Here is a 27,679-nt window from a genome sequence, read left to right on the forward strand (position 1 = left end):
AGTTAATTTTAAATATGCTTCATATGCAAAATAATGGCTGTCAGGCAGGGGGATGGTCACTCAAGTGAAAGCTGCATTTATGGTATGTGAGAGTTACCAACATTTGAATACATTTGAAACTATGGGATTAGACTGCCCTGCTCCCTGTTTATATTACACTGGCAAATTAAAGATCCTAGAGTAAAAAAAAAAATCCAAGATCTGCCATGAGGAATACATGAGAAGGGAATTAGCATGAACTGTGGCACCTGTAGTGCATTTTTTGAGATTGAAACTGGAGACGGTTCTCTTCCAGGAAGAAAAGGGGCCCAGAACAATGTGTAGGCAGGTGGGCTGGGCCAGGCTGGTGAGGAAGGCGGACGAGGTGGTTTGGTGTCCTGAATGCCCTTACAGTTTACCCCGTAGCTTCCTCTGGAGAACTGGGAGAACCCTACTTACCACCTTCTAGGGCTTTTTAGGAATAAATGAGAAATGCTTGGCTGGAAGACCTTTGCTGTAAAATAATGATACTACTAGGTGGTGGGGCGCTGTGATTTTATATATAATATACATAAAGATAAATACACGTAATTATATACATAAAGAGAAAATTGTGCCTGCATGAGAGGGCTGACAAGCCCCTCAGCTAGGGAGGGGGCATGATCCCCTCCCTGGATGAGGAGCCGTGCAGAGGGAGTGGAGGGCTGGGTGTCCCGGTGACTGACGGCTGTGAGGTGCTGGCAGAGCACAACACGTGCCCCCACTGTTGTGTGGGCCTGGGAGAATTCCAGTTTGCTAGAACCATTGATATTCCAGTGATCTGTTGGTAACAAGACAGAAGTTATGGGTAGGTTTACAGTTCATTACAGTAAGTACTTCTAATGAATAAATAGGAAAAATGAACAAGTTAATGAATAAGTAAATAACATGAATTCTTGGCCAAAGCACAGTCATGACTTTTAGGTAAAATAGTTTCTCACTTTTGATGACTTTAATACAAATGAAAGCATATGGTATTTGTCTTTCTCTGACTGACTTCATTTGGCACAATACCCTCTAGTTCATTCATGTCATAAAGGGCAAGACTTCATTCTAAAAAAAACCCAGCTTTACAGATGTAGTTCACATACCATAAAATTCCCCCTTATAAAGTGTACAATTCAGGGGCTATTAGCATATCCACAGAGTTGTTTTGCTATCACTACTACCTAATTACAAACCATTTCCTCATCTCAGAAAGACCCTGTACCCACCAGTGTTCCTTCCCACATCCTGTCTCCCATTCCTTCTGCCACCCTCCCTAATCTACTTTCCACCTTTATGGCTTTGTCTGTTCTGGACATTTCATTAAATGGGACCATGTATTGTGTGGTCTATTGTGCCAGGCTTCTTTCACTTAGCCTACATTTTAAAGGTTCATCCACCTTGCAGAGAATATCAGTTTCATTCCTTTTATTGCTGAATCACAGTCCATTGTATGGATGGACCACATTTTGTTTATCCACTCATTAGTTGATGGACCTTCGTGTAGTTCCCGCTTTTGGGCTGCTATGAATAGTGCTGCTATGAAGATTGGTGATATTAGCCTGTTCTAAAAAGTGTCTTCACCGCAAGTGAGGTCGGGTATTTCCCACTGGCTCTGTCCTGCCTTTGCACCCAGCACCCTAGCTCTGTGCCAGCACCACTGTAATGGTAGAAGTGCCATCGGCAGAGACAACAAAATATGTTTGAGACATCTGCTTGATATCCAAGTGGAGATGTCAAAAGAGTTGGACACGGGGGACTGAGGTCAGGGAAGAGGGCATGGCTGGAGCTGTGAATCTGGGAGGCCCAGGAAATGGGAAATGGACAGTGTTCAGGATCTTGAGCCTGGAGGAGAACACCCAGAAGGGAGAGTAGATGGGAAGAGCCATGGGCGCTTCCTCCTTAAAAGGGCAGGGCGCAGGGAGGCTGGCAAATGTGACCAGCAGAAGGGGGCTGGCGGGTGTGGGGTCCTGGCAGCAGGAGCTGGGTGAGGAGAGCTTGGGGGAAGGGCCGCCAGCCTGCTAGAATAGGAAGGCACTCTGATCTTGGACTCGTGGCCTCCAGACCTGGGAGGACTGAGTGTTGTTTAAGCCTCCCATCTATGGTGGTTCATTATGGGCAGCCCACCTTGAGACAGGGACAGAAAATAGGTGGGAGACAGAATGCCAAGAAAGAGGGGAGAGAAAAGGAAATGATTGTTGAGGGCTGGGGGGAGGAGGGACAGGGCATTAAAGGCTGGCAGAGGGTAGGGACTGGATGCCCTTCTGCAGGCTGATGCAGTGAGTTAACCTATTCATGTCCCGTGGCCGCCATAACAAATTACCACAAACTTGATGGCTCAAAATAGAAATTTATTCTCTCAGTTTTAGAGGCCTTAGGTCCCAAATCAAGGAGTCAGCAGGGCCATGTGCTGTCCAAGGCTCTGGGGGAGGATCCCTCTTTGCCTATTCCAGCTTCCTGGGCCCCAGGAGCCCCCCCATGGCTGGGAGCAGTGTGGCTCCAGCCTGTGCATGGACCCTCATGCAGCCTCTGCCCTGGCTTTCTCCTCTGTGTCTGTGAGTCTCAGACCTCCCCTGTCTTCCCTTTATGGACAGCAGTTATTGGATTTAAGACTCACCTCAAGCTGAAGATGATCTCATCTCTAGGTCCTTAACATAATGACCTCTATAAAAGCCCTATTTCCAAATAAGGTCCAATTTCAGGTGGGGGCATGTCCATGTGGGTGCCACTACTATTCAATCCGCTAGTCACTTACCCTTGTTTTGACTTAGATGACATTCTCTAGAGGGAGAATTTCTTAGAAGTATTGGACAACATTTAAGGTTCTTCTTTTCTTTTATGTTTTGCTTTGCAAAACAAAAAGTAAAACGAAGGGTCAATAGGAGAGAAAGACCTTCTCACAGGAAACCACATGATGAGAAAGGAGCCTGCACAGGGCAGCTGTGGGATTTGGGGAAGGAGGTAGTGCATGTAGTTGGAGGGGTCAGAGAATGGCTTCCTGGAGGAGGTGGCATTGAGTTGGACATTGTAGGAGGGAGGGCTGACTATGTGGTGGTAGGAGGAAGGCCACTCCAGGCAAAGGCAAAATTGGGCATGAGTGAGCTGTCATAGTGAGGGGCATCAGGGGTGAGGTGAGGGTGGGGTAAGTGCTCAGTTCGGTTGGATGTTAGAGGATATGGAGGGAAGCAGTGGGATGACGTGGAGAGGTGAAACGGGCTGGCTTGTGGAGGCCTTGGAGGCCCCGCGAAGGGGTTGGTTGTGCAGACCCACCATTCTCAGATGGGAGGATTGCACAGCCCAGAAGAGGGTGGTTTGAGAGTCTCCAGGAGTGGATATAGGCGACAGCTTCTCCAGAGGTCTGATGTACCCCTTGGAGCTTTCTTTCTGCACAGGGACTGATGCCTTAGACAGTGGGAACCATTAAAGCTTCTGAGCAGCCATTCATTTCATCTGGGCTACTCAGAAGACATAATGGGGGTGGGGGGCTGAGACCAGAGGCAGGCAGAGTCCCAGGGGGACACTACTGCCATTGCCCAGGGTATGAGGAAATGAGTGTTGCCCAAGGAGAATGGCCTGGGTTGAGAAAAGAGGACAGGAGCTGGCTTTGAGATTGGTCCATGAAGCTGGGCTGAACTGCTGGCTCAGGAGGGCTGGGTTCAGTGTGAAAGCTTCTCCTCCTGGCTGCTGGCTCGTTACCCCCAGCCCCTGTCCTAGAGCGTTGCCGTTGATGAGCTGGTCAGGTGCACAGATGTGACAGAGAAGCTCATTTGTTCTCTGGTAGTACTCTTCTCTTGGTCTCTCTTACATTGGGGCAGGGCAGAGTGAGTATCCACAGCCCTTTGTTTCTTCCATTTGGATGATGGGGAGATTGAGACATTCACCAGACCCTCGATGACAGCAGTTTTCAGCTCAAATGTCACCCTAGCAAGGAGCCTCTATCCTATGAGATAATAATGCCCCGCCGCACACTCTGTCCTCCTTGCCCCTGCATTTAGCAACCCCTGCCATGTTTGTTTGTTTATTCATTTATTTCCAGTTTGTTTCTGCCTTTAAAATAAGTTCCAGGAGGGCAGGGCCTTTTCTGTTTGGTTCGCTGCTGTATTCCTACCACCCAGAACAGTGCCTTGCTTGTCTTAGGCACTCAATAAATAACTACTGAATGAATATGTTGAGACTTCTCACTTCTTAGGCAGTGAATCAATCAGGAAACAGCAAGAGATTTAATACCAGGAACTAGGGTCTTGCAAAATCACCGTAAGGTTGGAGGGGCAAAGGGAAGAGAAAGCTACTATTAGCTGTCAGGTCTGCCACAAGCTTATAGAAAAACAGAAGTTTCTGAACCTGCAGGAACCATTGCCAGAGTCACATTTGCTGTGGCAGCAAGAAGGGGAGTCACTAGGAAATGCTCTGAGGCCCAAGAAAAAGTCATGTCTGCCCCATTTGCCTGCTCCTGATGGTGGAGAAACAAGATGACATGTATCCATTCCATCTTCCTAGTGTCACTTGAGTGCCTCTCATTGGCACAGTCTACCCTGAAATCCTACTGTTGGTATATTGGGGAATGTAGGTCCCCGGTGTCCAGCCTCTGCAGTTTAGGGGGAATAGGCAAGAATAGAGGATGGGGCTGGAATTTCCTCAGAGGCAGAAAATGTGCACCCTCTTTTCTCTTCTAGCTTTATACCGTTTTGGCAGAAGAATTGCTCCATGAAGGAGACCACTGATGCAGACTGAGTGATTTCAAGTATTGGGATCTGTCGGACTTTGTTGCCCCTTATGGTAGGAATGTTCTGCCTCAGAGTCTCATAAGCTAAATATGGAGCTATCTGTGTCCAGCACTGTACTAAGCCTCTTGAATAAATTACCTAATCTAGTCCTCATGAGGTAAGCTTTATTATATACCCTCATTTTATACATGAGGAATGGAGGCTCAGTAACTGGCCCAAGGTTGTTGCTAGAATTTGAACCCAGGTTGTCTGACTGGGAGCTTGAATTCTTAACCATTAAATTATACTGTCCTCCAAGGAGTGTAAATAACACTTTGCGGATATCAGCTTTGTGTGGGTGCACAAGGAGGGAAGGGTTTGTGTGTCTAGGTTTATTTGTCACTAACATAAAAATAAATGTAATGCTTGGCAGTTTGAAACATAAGCCAGGAGTAGCTCTCAGGAAGCAAGTCCCTCTGGGTCAAAGAATCCTGGAATAGTGATGTCATTTGCTCACTGTGACAAAGAGAGATAAGTAGAGGGAAGCATGGTTTGTGATTTGGAGTTCTAATTCCTTCTTTGCCCTTTTAACTTCTTTTTTGATCCTGGGCATATTATTTCTTGTGTTTTGGGGGTACCTCAGCAATGTAAATGAAATGATGTTCTGTGATGGCATGAAATTGAATATTGGACTAAAGGGTCATCCCAGTGTCATTTATTCTTCCTTCTAAGGATTGTTTTGGCTATTCAGATCTTTTGTTGTTCCATATAAAATTTAGAACTATTTGTTCTAGTTCGTTGAAGAATGCTGTCAGTATTTTGATAGGGGTTGCACCGAATCTGTAGATTGCTTTAGGCAGGGTGTACATTTTGACAATATTAATTCTTCCTACCCAAGAGCATGGAGTGTATTTCCATTTATTAGCATCCTCTTTAATTTCTCTCAAGAGTTTCTTGTAGTTTTCAGGGTATAGGTCTTTCACTTCCTTGGTTAGGTTTATTCTTAGGTATTTTATTCTTTTTGATGCAAGTGTGAATGAAGTTGTTTTCCTGATTTCTCTTTCTGCTAGTTCATCATTAGTCTATAGGAATGCAACAGATTTCTGTGTATTAATTTTGTATCCCACAACTTTGCTGAATTCAGATATTAGTTCTAGTATCCCAGTGTCATTTAAAATTCAACAGTGATGGGCTTGCCTCCAGTAGCTAAGACACAGTCTGCTAGATTTTACAGTCATGATTTTTACCTTGAAAGCCTGCCTGTACTCTCTTAACTTTAATTTAAACCCATCACTCCTAATTTTAAACTCCTAGAAGTAGATGTGTTCCTGTCTTCATTCTCACCATAGAAATGGACTCACTAAAAACAGTCTTGTTTTACCATAGTTATTTTTAGACTGTATACATATTCTAGTTGCTTTCATCTTCACTGTTAAGCAATCTGTCCCAGGTTCTTTCATTACTAGTGATCATACACTGCCTTTGTCTTTTGGGCTATAAGTCATCTGCAATAGAATGCAGTGTTTTAGATTAAGTTTCAAGTGAGCTATTTCACATGAAAAGCAAAGCACTTGAATAGTGATACACATTTATTCCCACCATAAACATGTGTTAAGTAAGAGCTACACCCAGTGGTGTCCAGAGTGTCAGGGGCATAACGATTAGTGGCCACTGACCTCAAGGAGCTCATAATCTAATGGGCTTCATGCACATACTTTTGAACCACTAAGTGGATGTCTCAAACCTATCTCAAACCAAACTATCTCAAACCAAAAGATAGTTGGACTATCTTAATCATTCAGCACCTTAGCATTGCACAATGGCTTTGGAACTCATTAGCGGTAATGGATTACTAGGGAAAAGAGGGCAAATGAAAAGACATAAAAGGGCAGCCCCTGCATAGCTGTGCTGCTGTCCCGCTCTATGCTTAGTGCCCAGTAATTAGGGGTGTTGGGAAGGTTGCAGGCCCAGGGCCCTGTAGAGAATGCTGCTGGTAACTTGTGCTCACTGGGAAAGCTTCCTGTGAAAGTGGGCCTGTTTCAATTCAGCTTAATATTAATTTCGAGACTATCGTCTCTCACTTGTCTTTTAGGGAAAACTGCCTTCTAATTGTTTATTTTCTGAGTCTGGGACTCCAAATCCATCTCTGTGATGTAGGAAGTTTGATGTTTTGGGCTTTTAATTTTCTCACACTTATGAGACCACATTTTCACACATTATTTTACTTTTTTTTCAGGAGTGTTGGCAACACCTCTCAATTTAGCTCCACGCTGCATTTCATTTGTTGCTCCTCCTTAAAGATCATCCGCTAAGTGACACGAAGGCAGAGCCAACACTGGTCTCCGGCCTGACCGCCTTGGGACCTTGGACCACATGTCACAATGTGAGGCTCAGGGCCTTGGGGTGCGCTTTCAATCCGTGGGTTCATCTGAGACATGAGATTTGCTAAGATTCGCTACACTAAAAGCTTTACCAAAAGAAGGATCCTTCATGTCTAGTGGGGACCCTGCATCCATCATAGGCAAAATTCTCCAGGGATAATCTTGTATTTGAGACACAGCGTCTGTCCTATAGGACCTGAGTGTTTACTGCTTCTCCTCCTTCTGAATCTCCTCCGGGGGAATGTTTTTCTTTCTTTGTATATGTTCTTTTAAATTCTGGGTGTGTGATGAAGTTGCTCATAGGAAGACCAGTTGAGCTAAGTCTACCCAGCATTTCTTTGTATCCCTCTTCACCTGTTTTCTTCCACTTAGCGCTGAGGCCTTTGGTTTGGTTTTTATTCCTTAGTTGCCCTTGACTTGCCTTATCAGCAGGGGTTTGCAAAAGCTCACCATCAAGATCTAGTGCACAGTAGGCATTTACTAATGGCTGCTTTTACTCATGCAGTCTGTGTAACCCTGCAGTTGACATTTCAGCTGCTGCCTGCTATGACATGGAGAGTGATAGCTGGTCATAGGGCGGGGGTTCCCTGGACACATCATTATTCTCCTAGCGCTTGGTTTCCTCATTCGTGGGAGTGAGAGGGCTGCCTTCCTCACAGGTGGCTGTGAGAAATTACAAACCAATGAAGTGATTGCTTAGCATATGGCTGAATGTCAAGGGCAATATAAATGCTTAATTTCATTTACTTAATAGTAGTTGGGTGGCCATGTGAATGTTGCTGTGGAAACCATAACTCCCGAATTCCCTGACATTTATCTGTGTTGCTGTTTATAAATGAGGATTTAAATTTAAATCATGTGTGTTAAAAAAAAAAACATATATATATATATATATATTTGAAAAGTAACAAGGACTACAGTTTGGTCTCAATTGCAGCCATTTTATAAGAAACATTGTGAACTGCCAGTGTTCCCCCACCCAGGAACATGCTGTCCAGCTACTCCCACCTGATCCCTCTTTTCTCTCTAGTCTCCTATCCGTCCATCTGACCGTCCATCCATCCATCCATCTATTCCTCCATCCATCCGAAAACACATTTCCAACGCGAGTTGAATGGGTCAAATGCGACGAGAATCAGAACAATTGATTTTCCAGTGAAGGTGTAGACCTGAGAGATTTCCTTGGCTGGCACAGACCTGTGGCGGCAGATCCTGTGTAGCTGGTGAGATCACGGGGGAGGTGGCAGAGGGCGTGGGTGCCATAGTGACGGTGGAGGCTTTAGCAGTTCCGGGAGGCCTGGAGGTTCCTCCTGCTGGTGCCTGCGCACAGGCAGCACAGCGCTGGGAGGCCGCCCAGCCAGTGGGCCCAACAGCACTGCTTAGAGAAATTGGTCTTGATTCTCAGCCCTCACTGGAGGGACTCTTTGCCTGGAAGCTCACACCTCTTGCAAGTTCCTCTCCCCCTCAAGCAGGGTCTTCATGCGGCTCTCCACCCTCCACTGTGACCTTTGAGGCATCCCCTGGCTGCATGAGCATCATTGCCCATCACCCCTGTAGCTGCCTGGTGGCTCTCAGTCCCTCCTGCACCTGCTGATGCCAGCATCGCATAGGCGGGGACAGCCCGTCACTACCTGGTCATGGTGCCCTTGCTCTGGCGGTTCCCGCAGCGATCCTGATGTAATGGCCTTTTCCTCGAAGCTCACAGTCTCGGTTTTGCTTCTATGACTCCTCTATTCCCAGTCAGCCAGTATCTCTTGATGCTCTTCCCAGCACCGGGGTTCACTGGCTGATGTGACAGCAAACTGTGAGGGATTCCAGTGGGACAGGCATGCAGGGTAACCTTCTTTCTTGGAATTTTCTTCAGAAAGAAAAAACAACTGGATTATTGTGGCTGTATCTTTCCTGAGTCAGAAACATCATTTTTCTCCTGTTCCCCTTGTTTCGAAAAGGGTACATGCCTGGAACTCACCCTTGACTCCTGTACGTTCCTCCACACAGTTGCTTTGTCTGCAAGCCTGGCTGATGGGGCCGACAGTTCCAAAATTGATCCTTTCTACCCCCATCCCCCTTTCCCATCACTTTGAAAAAACAGGTTTACTGAGATATATTTTACATGTAATGACAGTCACCCTATGGAAGTGAACATTTATTGTTTTGGAAAATTTACCGAGGGGTGCAGCCATCACCATAAATCAGCTTCAGAGCATTATCATTGCCCCACTGAAACTGCTCAGGCACTCGGTTAATCCTGTTCCTACCTGCTTAGATTTGCCTTTACTAAACATTTCAAAGAAATGGAATCATACAGCCTGTGGCCTCCCGTGGCTGCTTTCTTTCACGTGGCCAAATGCTCTTGAGGTTCATCCACATTGTAATCAACTGAGTACTTCCTTCCTTTCTACTGCTAAATGATACTCCATCGTATGAATAGAGCACATCTTGTCTAGCCCTTCACCAGCTGATGGACATTTAGGTTGTTTCCACTTCTTGGATATTAGGAATAATACCGCCATGAATGTTTGTGTGCAATTTTTTTTGTGTAGACATTTGTTTTTAATGCTTTTGGGTAGATACTTAGGAGTGGAGTTGATGGGAAGTACAGTAATTTTATATTGAAGTTTTTGAGAAATTGCCAAGACTTTTCAAAGTGGCCACACCCTTTTACTTTACAACCAGTGATGTATAGGGGTTCCTATTGCTCTACACCCTCAGCAATAGTTGTTCTTGACTGCCTTTTTTATTATAGTTCTAGTGGGATCTCATTGTGGGTTTTAATTTTCATTCCTATGGCTAATGATGTTGAGCATTGCTTTATGTGCTTATCAGCTGTTTGTTTAGCTTCTTTGATGAAATACATGTTTACATCTTTTGCCTTTGGGTTAGGTTGTTTATTTTCTACTTATTGAAATGTAAAATCTCCTATAACTTTTTGCCTCCTGCTTCTGTGTACTACTACTTTGACCTTTTTTTACAAAGTGCCACTAGATTAGTGGCACTGTGTGGCCTTGATGCTGTCCCTCCCTTACTCAAAACCCCTCAGTATTCTCCATTGCCTAAAGGTCAAACTCCTGGACTTGGCATTCAAACTATTACACGATGTGGTTCCATCCCTCTGCACTCTCATAGGCCCTGGGAGTTCTGGGAAAATGGCCCACTTGTGACCTCCCTGTCCTTTTCTTCTGGGGTCTGTCTCTTGTCTGATGTCTTTCCGACTTTTTCTAATCTCTGCTCCATCCTGCAGGGCCCAAAGTCATGTTCCCCAAGTGTCCCTCGCTGATTCCTCCAGTGGGAATATCCCACCTTTCTCTGACCTCCCCTCTTTGTTTCTTTTGTCCTGCTGGCCTACACTTGACCTGCATGTAAGCCAAGTATTTTTAGAATTTTTAAATAAACATGTTCCCCAGCAACCTCTCCATCCCCCTGGGACATCCTGCGTTAGCAGCAATCTAAGTTCACCAGGGCAGTCATCCACCAGATAGGCTTTGTTTACTCCATGGCGTGGACTTCCACTGCCTCTGACATCCCACCTGCTGGCAACGTGCTGCACCTCTGATCCTAAGACTGTGTGCCTCCTCGTTGGGGACCAAAGAAGGGTCTGTGTGGTTTCCCTGGCACTCCCCTCCAGCTGAATCTATGGCATTGGGCAAGCCACCTAGCCTCTAAAGAGCTCTGGAGTATTTTTCTTATAGTCCTAACTCCAAATTTAGCAAGTTGTAAAGATAAATTAAGTATGATTAATTTTCTGTTTTTTGAAGGTGCTTTGAAATCCTATTTTATTGTAAATTATCACTTTTAATCACCAACCTTCTCTACCCATCTCCCTCTTCAGCTTTGTTTTTCTGTATTCTGGCTTTGACTAAGCATGCAGGCATGTGTACATACATGTAGTGTTTGTGTGTGTGGGTCTGTCTGGACACACATGGCCATAGGTGCTTGTGGGGCACCCACATCCTTTACCCTCTGGCTCTTTATGATCCCTTTCCTAAAATGGGAACTTGCTTTAATGTCCTTTTTTAATTTGGTAATCTTTTTCTTATAATAATAATGTATGTTATGAATTATATATTATAATTATAAAATAACATATATAATAATGTTGAATTTGTCTCAGAAAACAGAATTGAAAACTCCCAGAGAGCTGTTATGTATGCTCTTAATATTTTGAAGCTAGATTTAAGTCTTTTTTCTGATGCATATATCATTTTCTTTTGGTTTCCCTGAATTTTCATCACACTGTAGATATTTAAACTTTTTTTATGCTTAGCAGTAATATCAATGTCTTTCCATTATTTCCATAACATTATTTTTTTATGACAACCTGTTTAATGGCTGCATGGTGTTCCTTGTCTGACTATACTGTAAGTTATTAAACCTATTCCCTAAATGTAGGTTAGTTCTCTACCTTCACTATTACAGTGGCATATAGGATTCCATGGCCCTTTCAAAGCAGGCTACTTCTAAGTGTAGCACAGTCCTTGGTCATCATATCTGGTGCCCAGTGTCAGTGGGCTGCATTCTCATTGTCTGACCCTCCTCTCTGTTTTTAATACTTGGTGTTTTCTCCCCCAAACTCAAAGCAAGATGAAAATAACAGTAAAACAACTTATCACTCTACCCACACCCTTTTGGTCCACACCCTTTCTCTTTCTATACCTTTATCTCCTTAAGGGTCAACTTTGGACTAAAACCAAATTTGGAATTTAGTATGCAAGCAGTTTATGAGGATAAAGTGATTAATGATGGAAATGATAATTCATGAGTGGAAAGCCTTCCTTAGCTCGCAGGGTAACCACCCTCCCTCCCCCTTACACTGCAGTGGTGACCATGTACACACATTCAGGTTACCAGCTTGCTGATGACTCTTGGCAGCCCGCACACGATCCTGCACAGAACACCAGCAGATCAAATGCAAATATTGATCACATATTCATCAAGATACCACGTGGACAGTGTAAGCTGCTTTAATTCTCTTTTGGGGAGAAACACAGATGCCTCTGGCCCATGCACTCTGCTGGCTCCATTGGCATGTTGGTGTCTAAACTGATATGGAAATTATTTGAGAAGATCAATGTTAAAGAGTCTTATCTGTTGCTGTCTGCTTAGAAATTAGAAGTTGCCAGCCTGATTTTGGTTTTTTATTTCTGACTTATACTTTTAGACTTCCAAAACACAGTGACCTAATATATGTTAGCTACAAAATTTATGAGCTATTCACCCCTGAGGTGTAAGTAATGAGAAAGCTAATTTGTATTTTCTGAAAATATGTAAGTCCCAAGGAAGTTATGTTCATTTAATAATTAAGCAACAAGGAATATGGAATAAGAATTTTATTCTTAGCTAGGTAATAGACCTTAACTTTTTCTGTACTTTGTATTTAAAGATATAACAGGGGGTACTGTTTTTAACCCAGGGGTATTAATGGAATAAATAAACTGGTATTTTTGAAGCTCTGGGCTTTTAGAAGCCTGTATGTAATTTTTCGATCATAAAACAAGTGTTTTTTTTAAACCTAAATCTTGAAATAATGCTGTTAATATCCTTGGAAGTGAAGATGTGAGAAATATATGTAGATAAATAGATTTCTATCTATCATCTATCTATGTATCTATCTATGATCTCTCTATGTATTCTATCAGCAGTGAAGGGTATGGTGGCATCATGAGATTCCTCCAATCTAATAGAAAATAAAATTATAGCTAGTCTTTTTAAAGACTAACTCTAGGCTGCTAACTCACAGAATAAAAACCCTTGAAACCACAAAAATTCTAAAAACCTAAGGTAGACTTGAAAAAGCCATTGTTAAAACTAAAATTAGGGAGTACTTTGTATACAATTGGATTTTCCAAAGAAAGCAATTATAAACTGGATAAAAACAATAACAAAAACCTCTTTAAAGGCACTGGGGAGCAGCCAAAAGCAGGCAGAGACTGGAGAGGATTCAAAGGTTCAGTTGTTTTTTTTTTTCCAGTCTGCTGGGCATGGTGGCTATAACTCAAGGAGAAAGCCAGTCTTCTTGGTTTGAGGTATTATGTGGTGGAGTTCAGGGTTATAGCTGGAAAGGGAGGTGGAAAATCCTGGAAAGGAGAAAGCCAAAGTGAGGTGGTCCTAAAATCTGCATTAAGTTTCCCTCAAATCTTTGGCTGATATTTTTGAAGTTTGCATATACATGGAAGAGCTATGAGGAGTCCAGGGAAGAGCAGCATACAGAAGCTGAAAGACATGAGCGGATTTCATTTGCTGTCACTGAAAGGTGGTGGAGCTTGGAGTCAGAGGGTCTTGGCAAACACTTTAGATTTACCACTGAAACCCCAAAAGGCCAGACTTTAGGAGTAAAGAACAAATCCCAGGACTAAGGGATTTTTCTTAGATCTAAGGGCAAAACCTAAATAGAATCACTCTTAACAAAGCATAAAGCCACGCCTCTGCAAGTTTAAGATGACACACACTAACTTGACTGCCTGCTAGAAAAAAATCAATACTCTTCAAAGGAAGATAATAGAACCTAACATCTCTGTGATGTAATATCCACAATACGTAACATGCAGTTACAATGTACTGGATATGAAAAGAAATAGGAAGATGTGATTCAGAATCAAGAGAAAAAGCATTTAATAGAAAGTGGCCCCCAAATGAACCAGATGTTGGAATTAGCAGACATGGTATTTAAAGCTGTTATAATAACTATGTTCCAGGATTGAAAGGAAAAAGAAGCAGAGAAATGGTCGCTATGTATGTATGTACCTACACATGTATATACTGAAAAGTACAATATCTGAAATGAAGAATTCATTGGGTAGGCTTAACAGTGATTAGAGATAGCAGAAACAAAGATCAGTGAAGTTAACTAAGGATTAATAAATAGTATCCAGTCTTAGGAATGGAGGGATAAAGATCAAAATAATGAACAGAGCCTCAATAACTTACAGGACAATATGACGTAGTGTAATAATATCCATGTAACTGGAGGCCCAGAAGTAGAGGGAGGAGAATGGGGCAGGAAAAAACTGAATAAATAATGGCTGAGCTTTCCCAAAATTTGGTGAAAAACTTACAGATCAACTTACAGGTCCTAGAAATTCAGCAAACCCTAAGCAGGATAAATACCAAGAGAATCACATCCAGGAGCTTCATAGCCAAATTGCTGAAAACCATTGGTAAAAAGAAAATCTTCAAAGTGACCAGAGAAAAAGGACACATTATAGGCAGGGAGATTCCCATAAGAATCTCTGCTGACTGCTAATCTGAAGCAAGGAACTCCAGAATAATGACTGACATCTTCAAAGGGGTTAAGGAAATAAGCATCAACTAAGAATTTTACATCCCCAAATTCAAACAGAAAAGTGAAACAAAGACATTTTCAGATGGGAACTGAGAGAATTTGTTGCCAGGAGACCCTTAGTACAAGAAATGAATGCTAAAGGATGTTCTTAGGTTTGAAGGGCAATGGCCCAGTTGAAAAGTTGGTTCTATAGGGAAAAAAAATGAGGATTCCAGGAAATGGCAAAATGGAGTAAATATAAAAAAACATGTATTTAAAATTTTTCTAGTTTCACTGAAAGGTAACAGATTGTTTAAAATAAAATTGGAAAGATTGTATTGTGGCTTTTATAACGTATGTAGATATAAAATATATCAAAACAGTAGCACAAAGGAAGGAGGTAAAAATGGAATTGAACTGTTGCAAGTTCCTTACGTTTTAGGTGAAGTATTAACTTTAGCCCGTGAGAAGTTAAAGATACATATTATAATCATTAGAACTAAAAGGCCAATAGAGGCATGAAAGTAGAAAACCAAAAAATATTCAATTAATAAAAATAAGGCAGGAGAGGCAGAGGAAAGAAAGACGGAGTACAGATAGAGAACAGATCAATAACTTCAACAACGCGAAGCTTAAAAACCTTATGTTAAGCCCAGAATACAAGGTTGCAGATGTGGCTGGGAACTGGCTTGTACAGCCTGGAGGCGCACCTGTCCCCCAATATCTTCTCTTGATATGATTGCTTTTCAATTGCATAGGTTTTATGAATATAAGTTCAAGATCAGATAAAACTAATGTGTGGTGAGAGAAATCAGAACAGTGGTTGTGTTTGAGGGGTGGGGATTGTCTGGGAAGAGGCAGAACTTTCTGGAGTGATGGAAATGTATATCTTGATTGAGGTGGTGGCTTGACTGGGAGAATACATTTATGGAAATTCTTAGAGTTGTACACTTAAAATTTTACATTTCACTGCATGTTAATTTTACATCCATGTTTCAAATCCTCAAATCAAACTCCGGGGTCTCCGGTTGTAAGCTTTGATCAACAGAGGGCGCTCCGAGTCCACCAAATACGGGTTGGGGACCCTAACTACTTCGGGATGCAGATCAGACCTGCTCAGCTGTCTCCAAGGTGGATGTCGCAGTTCCCAGCGACTATCCCTCGTCACCCCACCTTCCCCGCCGGCTTCACGGGCTGGCCCATTTTGCCAGGGCCGCACTGCTTCTCGGATGATGAGCGCGCGGGTCTTGTGGCCATGCCGTTTCCCGCGACGCCCGTACAGGGTGCAGCTCTGGCTGGGAGCTGGCGTGTGCTGCCTGGAGGCGCACCTGCCCCCTTCCCCCATACTCCAGGGTCTTCTTTTGATATGACGCTTTTCGATTGAAAGTAGGGACGTAATGGAAACTTCCACACTGTTCTCGACATCTTCATGTCGACCTTCTCACCTCGCTTTGGTAGCAGTGAAATATTCCCACGTCAGGGCTGCGGCGGGAGAGGGGCGGGTAGATGGCAGCGCCAGGGAAGCCCAGAAGGAATCGTTCCCGCGGCAGGGGGGCGTTGCCCGGGGCTCCAGCACCCCAAAACACGGTCTGCTTGGCTCCTCCGCAGCTCAGAAGGAAGCTGGCGATTGGAAATCCCGGCGCGCCCTCCGCGCCCTCGCCCACGCGCAGCCCGGTGTCTCCCGGGCGCAGAGATGCCATTGCACCTCACGTGACCCCTGCGCTGGGCTGGTCCTTCAAGAGGCGTCTCGCGGGGTGTTAATTAAAGGTCTCAACAAAACAGACCTGCCTGCTTACCAGAAGAAATGTCCTCCCGGGAAATGAAAAATGACACCCCGGAGCAGCCACGTGTGGAGCCTGGCAGATACCCGCTTCCCGCGCTCCCAGGCGCTTCACCCGGGCAGGGGTGGGGGGTGGATCGGAGAGGGGGCGAGCCCTGGGTGTTCCGGAATCCCTCTGGCCCCAGGAGCAAGAAAGAAAGGAGGCAGGAGTGTCTAAGGCGACCGACCCAGCCCCGCGTGGGGGTCCGCACACGCCCCTTTCTCAGGACCGCGCGTGCTGTGCGTCGCAGCTCTCAGTTTCCCCTGCCCGGCGGCAGCCCTCTGGCTTCCGGGCTCACCTGTCTCGCCCTGCGCTGCTGGGTACCTGGGGCGCGGGCGGCCGGGGGCGAAAGCCCCTGCACTCCGGCGGTGGTTGGGAGGGCGGCCCCCTGGCCAGGCAGGGGTCGGTAGGGCAATTCCAAAGAGGTTTGCAGGGCAGGTCTAGGAGAACAAAGGGCGGGGGGAGGACCCGGCATGTTTGTGGACCTGTTTGTGACTCAATCCCGGTTACACGGCGTTTCAAAGGCAGAACTGCAAGCGTGGCCAGGAAGAGAAAGCACTTGGGGGCGGGGAGGCCCGCGTGTTTCTGTCCAGCCCCCCGCTCGGCGCTGCCCTGCAGCTGCGGCTGGCGCCGCGGTGCTTCATTAGAGCCCGGGACACTGGCCCCTCACAGTAACTTCCCCGCCCGGAGCGCGCTCGCCTGCCCCCGCCCCCCGGCCCTCGCCGCGCGGTGTCGGGCAGGAGCGCGCTGCAGAAAATGGATCCCGGCCGGCGCGGCGGCGGCAGCCAGGCGACGGGCTCCCGGGCGGCTGGGCGGCCGCTCCCGAGGCTCCGCGCTGCGCCCGGGCGCACACGAGCGCGCTGACCGCGCCCGGCCCCGGGCCCAGCGGCCGTCCCTCTGCCCTCGCGCAACTGTCAGGCACCACGGGCTGGCGGATATTGGCTCCGCGACACGCTGAGGCTCCTCCCCGAGTCTGTATCTTTATATTTTTTGGGAGAATTTCTTTGAAGTCAGTTTCCAAGCTCCGCGACGGAGACCGGTTCTCACCGCCGGTTCCCGGGCGGGGCGAGGCGAGGGGAGGGCTCGCCCACCGTCCCCGCCACTACCGTGTGCCGGACTGTTTGCCTCTGGTCCCTCGTAGACGAAAACGACTTATTGGGTTGAGGAAAATGCCAATTGTCTGGATGTGCCCGTGAAAAGAGAACGTGTGACCGGAGGAGGCAGAAGACGATGAGGAAAAGCATTATCTGAACAGAAGAAAAACCAACCCTTCCTGTAAATTAGTAGTACGTCTGGGATCCATTTGCTTTTATCCCCACTCGCCCCAAATTAAGAAACCTTGACTGGAGAGCTAAGAGGCAGCTCCCTACGACTGGGGGCCCTTCTGGGTTGGAAGACCTTTTGGATGGAGCCTTGGTGGAACATCTAGACACTCTCCTCTGGAAAAGCCACCATGAATTCGGTAGCTGGGAATAAAGAGAGGCTTGCGGTCTCCACCAGGGGCAAGAAATACGGGGTAAGTTGTGTAGGGTATGCGGAGACGCGTCGCCAGACCGTCCCTGCCGGGTCCCCTCCCCGGGTAGCCAGCGGCCGGCGGGGCGGCTCCTCTGTCCGCCAGATGCAAGGTCGCCTCCGCTGCTGGCGGGTGTGCATGCGCCCAGGCGGGTCTGCCCCGGGGACGCCCGCGCGCCCGCCTGGCCTCGAAATTTTTCCAGTCCTCTCGTTTCTTCCCTTCCTTCCCCGCACCCCTAACTTTTGCAGCATCCGTACACTTCTAGGCTGAGTTAAGCCTAATGGGACAGTTTTCCATGAATTCTCTGGCGTCTCCCGGAGTCATTTCCCTGGAGCCGGGAGAGCCTTTCATTTACCTTTAGGATTCCGAGGGTTGTACCCGGAATGGATGAAGATCTAGAAGTCTGCCCCTCCATCCCCCGCCAGCAGCGTCTTCCAAGATATTGAACCTGGGCGCTGAATCTAGGGGATCCCCCTGCAGAAACCATTTAAAACCCCGAAGAGAGCCCTCTTCTCCAGAGCGGAGTCCGCCCACCGGACCGCGGGGACTCACTTAAGGACAATTAGCGGGATGTGTGGAGGCCGATTTGGCCGCAGGGCTCGGAGCCGCTCCGAATGCGCAAGGGTGGGCGCTCGGCCGGGCCCTCGGGAGCGTGATTCCCGGGCAGGCGGGAGGGCGCCCCAGCCGAGCCCGGCTCCAGGAGCTCCTAACACCCTCGTGTCGCCCCCCACAGGTGAATGACGTCTGCTCGCCCACCAAGCCCGCGGCGCCCTTCTCTCCAGAGAGCTGGTACCGGAAGGCGTACGAGGAGTCGCGCGCCGGGAGCCGGCCCACCCCCGAGGGCGCAGGCTCGGCGCTCGGCTCGTCCGGGACCCCGTCCCCCGGCTCAGGAACCTCGTCCCCGAGCTCCTTCACGGGCTCCCCAGGCCCCGCCTCCCCGGGCATCGGCACAAGCTCGCCCGGCTCTCTGGGCGGCTCGCCGGGCTTCGGCACGGGCTCCCCGGGTTCGGGTAGCGGCGGCGGCTCCTCCCCCGGCTCGGACCGCGGCGTCTGGTGCGAGAACTGCAACGCCCGCCTGGGGGAGCTGAAGAGGCAGGCTCTGAAGCTGCTCCTCCCCGGGCCCTTCCCGGGCAAGGTGAGCGCCGCGCGGGCAGGCCGGGCGGGCGGCGCAACTGCAGCCGGGGCCGGGGCAGCTCCGCAGGGCGCGGCCCAGGGGTCCCGCGGCGCTGGCGCTGCTCCACACGCCCTGGGCGCCGAGCCGGGATGTGGGCCCGCAGCCTCAGGCCTCGGCCCGCTAAGGGGTGCCCCAGGCTAAGTGGCCTGCTGCCCTCCACTCCTCGGTTTCCTCTCCCTGCTCCCCGCGCCCGCCGGGACCCGCCGTTGCACTTGCGCGTTGTCGCCCCCAACCCCCTCTCGAGGACCCTCTTCCCACGCTTCCTCTGCGGTGTGGCAGGCGGGGGTCACGCCGACCCAACTTCTAAGATGTTGTTTTTCTTTCTTCCCTGCGTGGGGACTGCTGGTACCCCCCTTGGGTTTTTCTCCCCACCCGCGATCCTTACGAACGTGTTGGTGGGAGCAGTAAAGCAAGCTGACATTTGGGAGCTGGCGTTTCCCATGATCTATGTGGGGTCCTTCCTTCCCAGGATGACAAAACAGGAACACGCATTCGAACATCAACATTCCCCGTGATGTTCTGTGCGTCTCTGAAATGAAGGGTAGAAGGCTCCTGGAGCTGGCTGCCACCTGGCCGCCGCAGCCGCGAGCACACCGGGTCCTCCATGGCAACCCCGTGCGCGCTCTGGGTGCCCTCAGAGCAGAGCACAATGCAATCGCCTTTGGGCGGTTGGGCCCAAGTACTATCAAACCATAATATTTACTCTTCCACTTCAAAGAGCTTTTATCAGTGGTTAGAGAGAAATATCAAGGACACAGAGTGAACTGTTGCGGAGATTTCTGACACTGTCCAATGGCATTTTCTGATTTATATTTATATGACTTTTGAAATACTGTGATTTTGCGGAGTGAAGTTTAGGAAAACTGCATCTGTTTATCTGAATACATGCCCATTCATATTTTCAGATGCTAAGGTTAAATAAAATACCCACGGAAGATGTAAAATTTTTAATGTGGAAAATTGCTACCAAGGGAATTGGTTTTATGAATCCTGAATTTATCTTAAGAATAATGAACTTGGGGATTGTTGTCAGTATGCCATTTGTGTAATTTGATGATAAATCTGCCAGGATGCCCCAAGAATAGATCTCGGGGAATTTAAGAGCTCATTTCACTCTTGGAAGCTGTATCCTCCGATTGAACATGATTTTGTTCACTCACAATTATTTTCTCTTTTGATCATTATCAATATTCTTTGATTTCCAACTGTATTCCAGGCACTTTATTAGGCACAACAATGAAATAACAGGTACATGCAGTGTTTGTCCACGTGCAGCTTGTATTCTAATGGAGGATACATGCGGGAACCACAAAACGTACAATTAGAATGCATTCCACCAGTAGTGTGCTGCAAAGGAGTGTGGGCACTCTGAGATTGTGAAACTAGATTAGACCATCTGATACGTTTTGGAGAACCTTAGTTCTTACAGATAACATCTGCTATTTGGCAATCTTAATAAGTTGCAGCCTACCAAATTATTCTAGAATGTTCTTTAGTTGTTGAGTGCTCCTTGTATGCAAAGGTAAGTCAAAATATACTCTTTTCATAAAAATGGAGGATGGGGAGGAAATCTGTGGGAAGAAAAAAAAGTAATGTTGAAACTTAAATGTATCCATCATGTTTGGTGGTAGTGAGGTGACAAAGTAGAATTTTAGTTGAAGCAGCCTGGAAAATTCATTTGTAATGCCATGGGAGGCAGCTCACTATATTTGCCAGTTTTATTTATGTGATGAGAGAAAAGTGATTCTGGGAAGCTCATCATATTGTCAGAGTGATGGCTGCAGAAGCATCTTGGGTCTACTGATCCTCAGTGCTCCCCACTGACTCTCAGTGACCCAGACATGTCTAGGGAAGAGCAGCCAGCTGCACAGGATCACTTTAATGTACACATGCTGTCGCACAGTGCCACAGTTGCCTGGAGTTTTATATGTAGTATAGCACAGTGAAACACCACATTTGGTATAGGGTTTTGCACAGGACTTAGCCAGAAACTGGGGTAATTTGGATGACCTCATTGTTAGTAAGAGGTATGGGGGCCTCAATTTTAACTACAGACCTGCATGTCTCTGGGAATCATAATTTTAGTTGTTTTTTTAAAAAAAATTTTAAACACTGGTACCCTTAGGTTAGGTACATTTCCCTTGTACTTCTAAACCAAACAAATGCTGTGTCCTCCTGAGTATCACAGATGGAGGTCTGTATAACCCTGAGACAAGACCTTTCTCTTTCCCAGGGCCAGATTTATGAGCAAACTATAGACCTCTGCAGCCCTCAGGCACAGAAGGAGTTTAGTTTCCTTGAACAAGAGATGTCATTGTGACTCCCAACATGTAGTATGCCCTGGAGAGTAAGTGTCTGGAAGATAAAGACATGTTTTCAAGGGATAATTAGCAAAAATCATCTTTATAATTCACTTAAGGTGCTTAACTGTATTTGGGGAATATTTTCTTAAATACCAGAGTATTAAATTATACTAAGTCGTATTAAAAGTCTCCTAAGTAGGCGTTTAAAAGTCAAAGGCAGAATGGCCCATCCAGGAATTTTACAGTTTTAGGATGGATTTGTTTTGTTCTTTCTCTACCATTGATTTATTTTGTAACATTGAGTAAATGAGTTTTCATACATATTTTTAACTTTCCATTAATAAATTAAGAAAAAAAACTATTCAAACTGTGAGAAGTCATAAAAATTGTTTTAGATAAGGTTTGAAAGTGCTTCTATTCTTTAAAGAAGGATGTGAGGGTTGACTATTAATTAAACAAGATTCTGTTAGATTTATATTTTACAGAATTTAGGATTTTTCTTATAAAGCATTATCCACTTTCAATGATTTCCCAAATCTCATACTGCCATATGTGTTCACACACTGTGTTCACTTGGTAGGTAGCAAGCGCTATTGAATCTCCCCCCAGTCTTGTCTCTGGGACAGTTGGTTAAGAAGGGGAGATGGTTCTGGTGAGCCCATACAGGGGTATCTGCTGGTCCCTGGAGGTAGACAGTGGCCCTGGTGGCCTGAGGACTGACTGCCCTGTTCTGGCCACATGTTCAGTAGTCATGTGGCTGCTGAAGAAGGAGGTTTCATGGCAGAAGGCGACATGACTTGCAGGTTTCTAGCTTAGGTAACTGGGTTGGTGGGAACAGTGTTACCTGAGACAGGAAACAGGATGGGGTACATATTTGGGTGGAGCTTAGAGGGTAGGCTGATAATGGTTTGGTTATTCATGCATTGAGTTTGAGGTTTCTGGAAAGAGGTAGAGAGTCGAGGTCAATTTAGGAATAAAAAAGACTCTTGAATGTAGAAGTGACACCTGTGAGCTCACATAACTCTTGATACTCTGGATTTGTCCTTTCAAATAGCAACTTACCTAGGTGAGTGAAGATCTGTGCCTGGTGGCAGACTGTAAAACATTCGTGTAGACTTTGATTACCTCAGTCAGTAAAAAAGCAGTTACTGGGTTTATATCATTTCTTTTCTAGGGTTGGTAAGTGGAAATGGTCAGATAAAAAAAAAGAATGGGGATTCGTAAAGTGCTGGAATTTTAAGTTTTTAGCTTTTACCGGTTGTAGTTACAATGTGTAAATATAAAACTATTTCATATCACTGGCAAGAGCATCTTTCCTGTTTTACACACAGTCGAGGAGCCAAGCCAGAAACAGGGACCAAGGAATGAATCTCCCATTTTTGGACTATCCTACGTCACTCTGGTGTCTGTGACAGAACTTTTGAATTGACAGTATCAGCCCTATGAAACCTCAGCCCAAAGGAATTCCCTGGAGTAAGCAGAAATGGCCGAGGTTGGCAAAAGGTTATCAGACATCTGTTCATTTCCATATCAATAAAAGGAAATCTTCTTTTATGTAAAAAAAGGTCCAGAACTACATTCCTATCTGATTTTTCTCTCAGTCACATACTCTGGGTCTACTTATGGCCCCAGAAATATCAGGGAGATTAACCAGACATATTGAGAAGGGTGGCCAGGAATCACAGAGATGAAAGAAAGGAATGTGTCATAGGGGTTTAAAAACACCAAAAGTAGACTCTAAATAGCCAGAGCCCAAGTAAGTCTAGACTTGGGGATATATATATGGATATAGATATATGTACACACACACACACACACACACACATATACATGTTTTTCTGTATTTTCACAGCTCCAAAATAACTCTATTTAAAAGGTCCCTTGGAAGCCATTGTAAAATACTTTATAAACAGGTAAAATAGATACTGCATTTTAAATACTTACTACTTATGAGAAAATTCTATCTGAAATCTTCTAAGAACACATGTTTTCAGAAAGCTTCATTTGAATCTTTTCCATTTCAGACAGATTTTAGATAAAGGATCAGTTAATAGAGAATATCAGTAATGAAAATATCCTGCAGCATTTATCATTTAAAAATTTTGGAAGCACTTTAGGGATTATAAAAACATTCCCAGTAAAGACATGTGAATAGTAATCTCTTTAAAGCTTAGCAAGCTATGGAATAATGACATTTCATTCTACCAGACTTTTAATTGTGAACCAACATGGTACATTTATATAGTGACTTAATTCACTTTGTAAAAATCTCTGGCCTGTAGTAATTTTTTCCACATTTATTGCAGACAGGTTTATTGCATTAGAAATGTGATTTTTAAATGGCTGAGGCTAGTAATTTGTCAGCATTTGGAAGGATTAAGTCAATAAAATTTAGGCAATATCAGTTGCTCTTTGGTGTTACATCACAGTTGTAACAGTAATGGCATTCATAACAGTAATGGCATTGCTAATAATGATGATTGTACATGGAAAGCAGTTACCATCCTTAGTATGTGCCAGGCACTGTACTAAGATACACACACACATACATATGCACATACATACATGCCTACAGTCTCATACAGCAAAATGAAGACAGATCTGATTTCTCTTCTTTACCCTGGAATTCCAGGTGATATGGTTCAGGTCACAAAAGGAAACATGAGTAAAAGCCAAGACCAGAGAAATCTAAGGGTACTCTTCCCTCAAAAGCCAGTGAGGATCACTGTTAGTATCATTGGCTGAGTGGGGGGGCCCCTGCTCGGGAGAGAATGCTGTGATTATTTTTCCTGGACCCACAGATGGTAACTGCGCTTTCAGGATGGGGTGGGAGGTGGGGCAGGAAAAATACGTGTGGTTGTCAAGATTCTGAGCTGAGTAATTTTCTTGGCTGGAATGTAATGGAGGGGAAAAAGGAACTTCCTCGAATTTATGGTCACTCAGTTGAGACTGTGTTGTCAGCCTTTTCTGAAAACCCTGCTGGAGGGGCTTGTGTGACCTTCTGGGAGGGAGTTCTACAGCAGGACGCTTCAGTGCGTGTCTGCCAGGCTGCTAGATCGCGACTTGGTTCCTTCCTGGCAAGGATTGCAAATTGGCTGGTGTCTGTGACAGGTCATAGTCTCTTTTCAGGAATAAAACACTGATCTTCTTTTTACCACTATCTTGACTCACAGGCTGATCACAGCATCTTTGCTCTACATTTTTTTTTTTTGAAACTTCCTATAAGGTCTTACTGTGCCAAAAAAGCACTGTTTAGAATGGGCTCCCGTTGATCTTTCATACTTATATGAGCCAATCAGAGATATCTTAAAGTACATTCACATAGGTGCAAAAGGACTGGGAATACACCTGTATTTCTAGACTGCTTTTGAAATATTTGTCAAAATAGTAAATCAGTTTGTATCCATTATCTTGCTTGCCATTTATTGCCTTTCAGATGATCCAGAACCCACCTAAGAAAACTAGATTTTGACTCATTCGTTACAAAGGCATCTATCCACCCCTTCAGGGTTTTAAAGGAATTCACTTATGTCTTCTTTGAGTATCTATCTATCTATATAAATATAGATGTGTTTCAATAAATAAAATAAATATAGATAGCTTCCCTTCTAATATTTAGATCTCTAATCTATTGGGAGATTATTTTGGTGTATAATGAAGATCAATTGTATCTTTTCTTCTAAATGTCCATCCAGTTGTTCCCAAACCCTTTATTAGAGAAAGAACAAAAAAATTCATCTTTCCCCCACTGATTAGCGATGCCATCATTACCATAAACCCCATATTCAGTTGTATGGGGTCTGTTTCTGGGCCTTCTGTTATCTTCTATTTATTTCTATCTTCATGTACCAGTTCCACACTATTTTAGTTATAGAATCTTGGTCACATGTTGCCTATGTGGTAGGGCTAGCCCTCTCTCTCCCAAACATTTTCCAAAGGAAATGCCTTTTCTTTCTAGAAGTTTTCCTGGTTTTTCTTCCTCTTTTCCCATATGAACTTTAGAATCAACTTGCCTAACTCTAGAAAAAAAGTTTTTAATTGGGACCATGCTAAATTCATATGTTAACTTGGGGGATATTTGGTGTCTTTGTGATGTTGAACCTTCCCTAAGAACATGGGAAGTCTTTTCCTTTGAACAAATGTAATTTTCAGCAATTCTAAAGGATTTTCTCATATGGCTTCACACATATTAAGTGAAATTTACTCTTAGGTATTATAGCTTTTGTTGTGATTGTAAATGAGCTCTTCACTTCCATTTTCTCTTCCAATTCGGTAATTGTATATAAGAAGGATATTGGTTTATATATTAATTTTGTATCCTATTACCTTATTAAACTCTATTAATGTATTGATTAGTTTTTAAAATTGGTTCTCTTGCATTTTCAAAAGAATTTATTATCTACAATAGAGATATCATTGCTCTTTTCTTTTGGTATTTTTATTCATCTAATGGTTTTCTCTTTTTTGTTACATTAATTAATGCTTCCAATACAGTGTAAGTTGTGGTGATAAAGTGGGCATGTGTATAGTAGGGGTATACAAGTCCCGTTAAGTAGGATTTGGCTTTTGGACTGAAGTCTATATATCTTTTTTAAAACTTAAGGAAGTTTTTTATTTAGGGTTTTTAATCAAGAATGGGTGTTGTATTTTGCCAAATGTCTTTTCAGTACTTAGGGAGATGGTCATATGATTTTCCTCCTTAGGTCTATTAGTGTTGTAAGTTGTTATCTTTCCTAATAGTGCATCATCTTTCTCTTCCCAAAATAACCCCACTTGATCACAGTGTTTTTTTAAATGTGTTGCTGGGTTTAGCTTGCTGTTTTTTATTAATTGTTTTTGCCTTCACAGTCATATGCCAATAAAGCATTTTTGATTCCTGCTCATGTTCCAGCTACAGTACAAGGCCAAGTCCATTATAACCAAGGTAGGAAACACTGAAAGTCCTGCCCTGGAGTAACTCCTAGTCTATTTAGTATCAGAGGGACAGGGAAGTGAAGAGTTGGAGGGCAGTGTGTTAAGTGCTGGGCCATGGGCTGTGCAGGCTGCCAGGGGGCAGAGGGGTGAGGCTCTGGAAGGTGGGCTGGAGGTCAGCACATAAACACGAGGACCTTGGATAGTCCAGGGAGTGGGCATGGTGGGCAGAAGGCACAGAGAGGCTGTGCACGTTCAGTGTACTTTGGGGAACTGCAGTGGTTTGTGGTGACCATGACACTGCGTGTGCATGAGGGAGTGACAGGCTGGGAAGGTGGCAGGGACAGGAGGAAGGGCCTTACAGGCTAGAGTCTGAATATTATCCTGTGGGCTATGAACAGCTACAGAAGGGCTTTCTGAAGGATATTATCCTGTGGGCTATGAACAGCTACAGAAGGGCTTTCTGAAGGGAATGAAGTGACCAGGTGTTCATTTAAGGAAGATTGCTGTTCTGGTGAGAGAGAAGGTGGACAGAAGTGTGGTGCCTTGGGGTCCAGGTAAGAGGCACACGCAGTGGCTCCAGTGACAGCTGATGCACACCTGGACTCAGGTGTGGTGGTGTGCAGTGAGAGGAGGCTTGGACCTGACAGATCTTGTGCATAGACCACCCCTGCTGGGGCAACTGAGGCTTGGGGCAGGACGGCAGGAGAAGAGGGGGCCTTCTCCCAGATTTCTGGCTGGGGTAAGTGTTTGTACTGCTGCAGCTTACATCACGGACACAGACATCACAGACCGAGGCAGGTTTTGTATCTTGTGGTCTGGTTTTCCAGGATGGTTGTGGATAATGCCGTGGGATTGGGTCTGCAGAACTTGAGAAAGGATGTTTGCCCCAGAATCCAGCTGGGGCTCTGGAGTGGATTCAGAGCTGGAGACGTGGCTCTAGAAGACATCAGCCCGAAGAAGGAGGTGGAATCAGGGCAGGGTGAGCCCCATGGAGAATGTCGGGAGATTATGCCATGGGGCCACTACTCCGAGGGGTAGGGAGCCTGAGGGGCTGGCAAGTAAATCAAGATGAGGTCAGGAAAGGGGGAGGAAGACTGGAGAAAACAATGGGATCTGAGGCAGCAGCAAGCCTCAGAGGGAGGGTGTTACAAGGTCAGGTGCCTGCAAGGATGTGAGGACAGAGTTTCCATGCTCAGGGGGGCTGCTGGGGCTGTTATTAGGAGGGTTTCTGGTGTCCTGAGGGGCAGGGCAGAGGTGAGGCGGCTGAGGTAGTTTTGATTTGTTGGGGTGCTGAAAGGTATGAGAGGTTCTTGTGACCTTAAAAATGAAGATGTGGGATCCACAAATTGAGAGCAAAACCAGGCTACACCACTACATAGTTACTTAGCCTTTCTGAACTTGGATATTCTTATCTACATAATGGGGCCATGATGGGATCCTGTCTTGCCTGAGGGTTTCAGCCCCAGACAAGTTCACTATGGATTTAGTGAGACCGAATAATGATGACAGTGCAGTGTTGTGGCTTAAAAGGGGCCCATTCTAAGCTTTATTCTCATGGTGGTAGGTGGAGCGCTAGAATCCCGTCCGCCTCCGTCTCTGCCCCCCGCTCA

The 27,679-nt window shown here is 45.4% G+C and overlaps 1 protein-coding gene across 2 annotated transcripts in view; it reads left to right on the forward strand.

Annotated features, from left to right (window-relative positions):
* Nucleotides 1-16,793: 16,793 nt before the first annotated feature.
* KIF26B (kinesin family member 26B) overlaps nucleotides 16,794-27,679 on the forward strand; it is a 425,993-nt gene continuing 415,107 nt past the window's right edge. Inside the window, exons 1-2 of one of the 2 annotated variants that reach the window (XM_037013695.2) lie at nucleotides 16,794-17,681; nucleotides 18,412-18,813. In XM_037013695.2, coding sequence (XP_036869590.2) covers nucleotides 17,619-17,681; nucleotides 18,412-18,813 — 465 coding nt within the window. In that variant the 5' untranslated portion in view covers nucleotides 16,794-17,618. The remainder of the gene's footprint in view (nucleotides 17,682-18,411; nucleotides 18,814-27,679) is intronic. The other variant, XM_037013694.2, reaches the window with a different exon arrangement.

Source organism: Manis javanica, chromosome 11, assembly GCF_040802235.1.
Source record: "Manis javanica isolate MJ-LG chromosome 11, MJ_LKY, whole genome shotgun sequence".
NCBI classification, from domain to species: domain Eukaryota; kingdom Metazoa; phylum Chordata; class Mammalia; order Pholidota; family Manidae; genus Manis; species Manis javanica.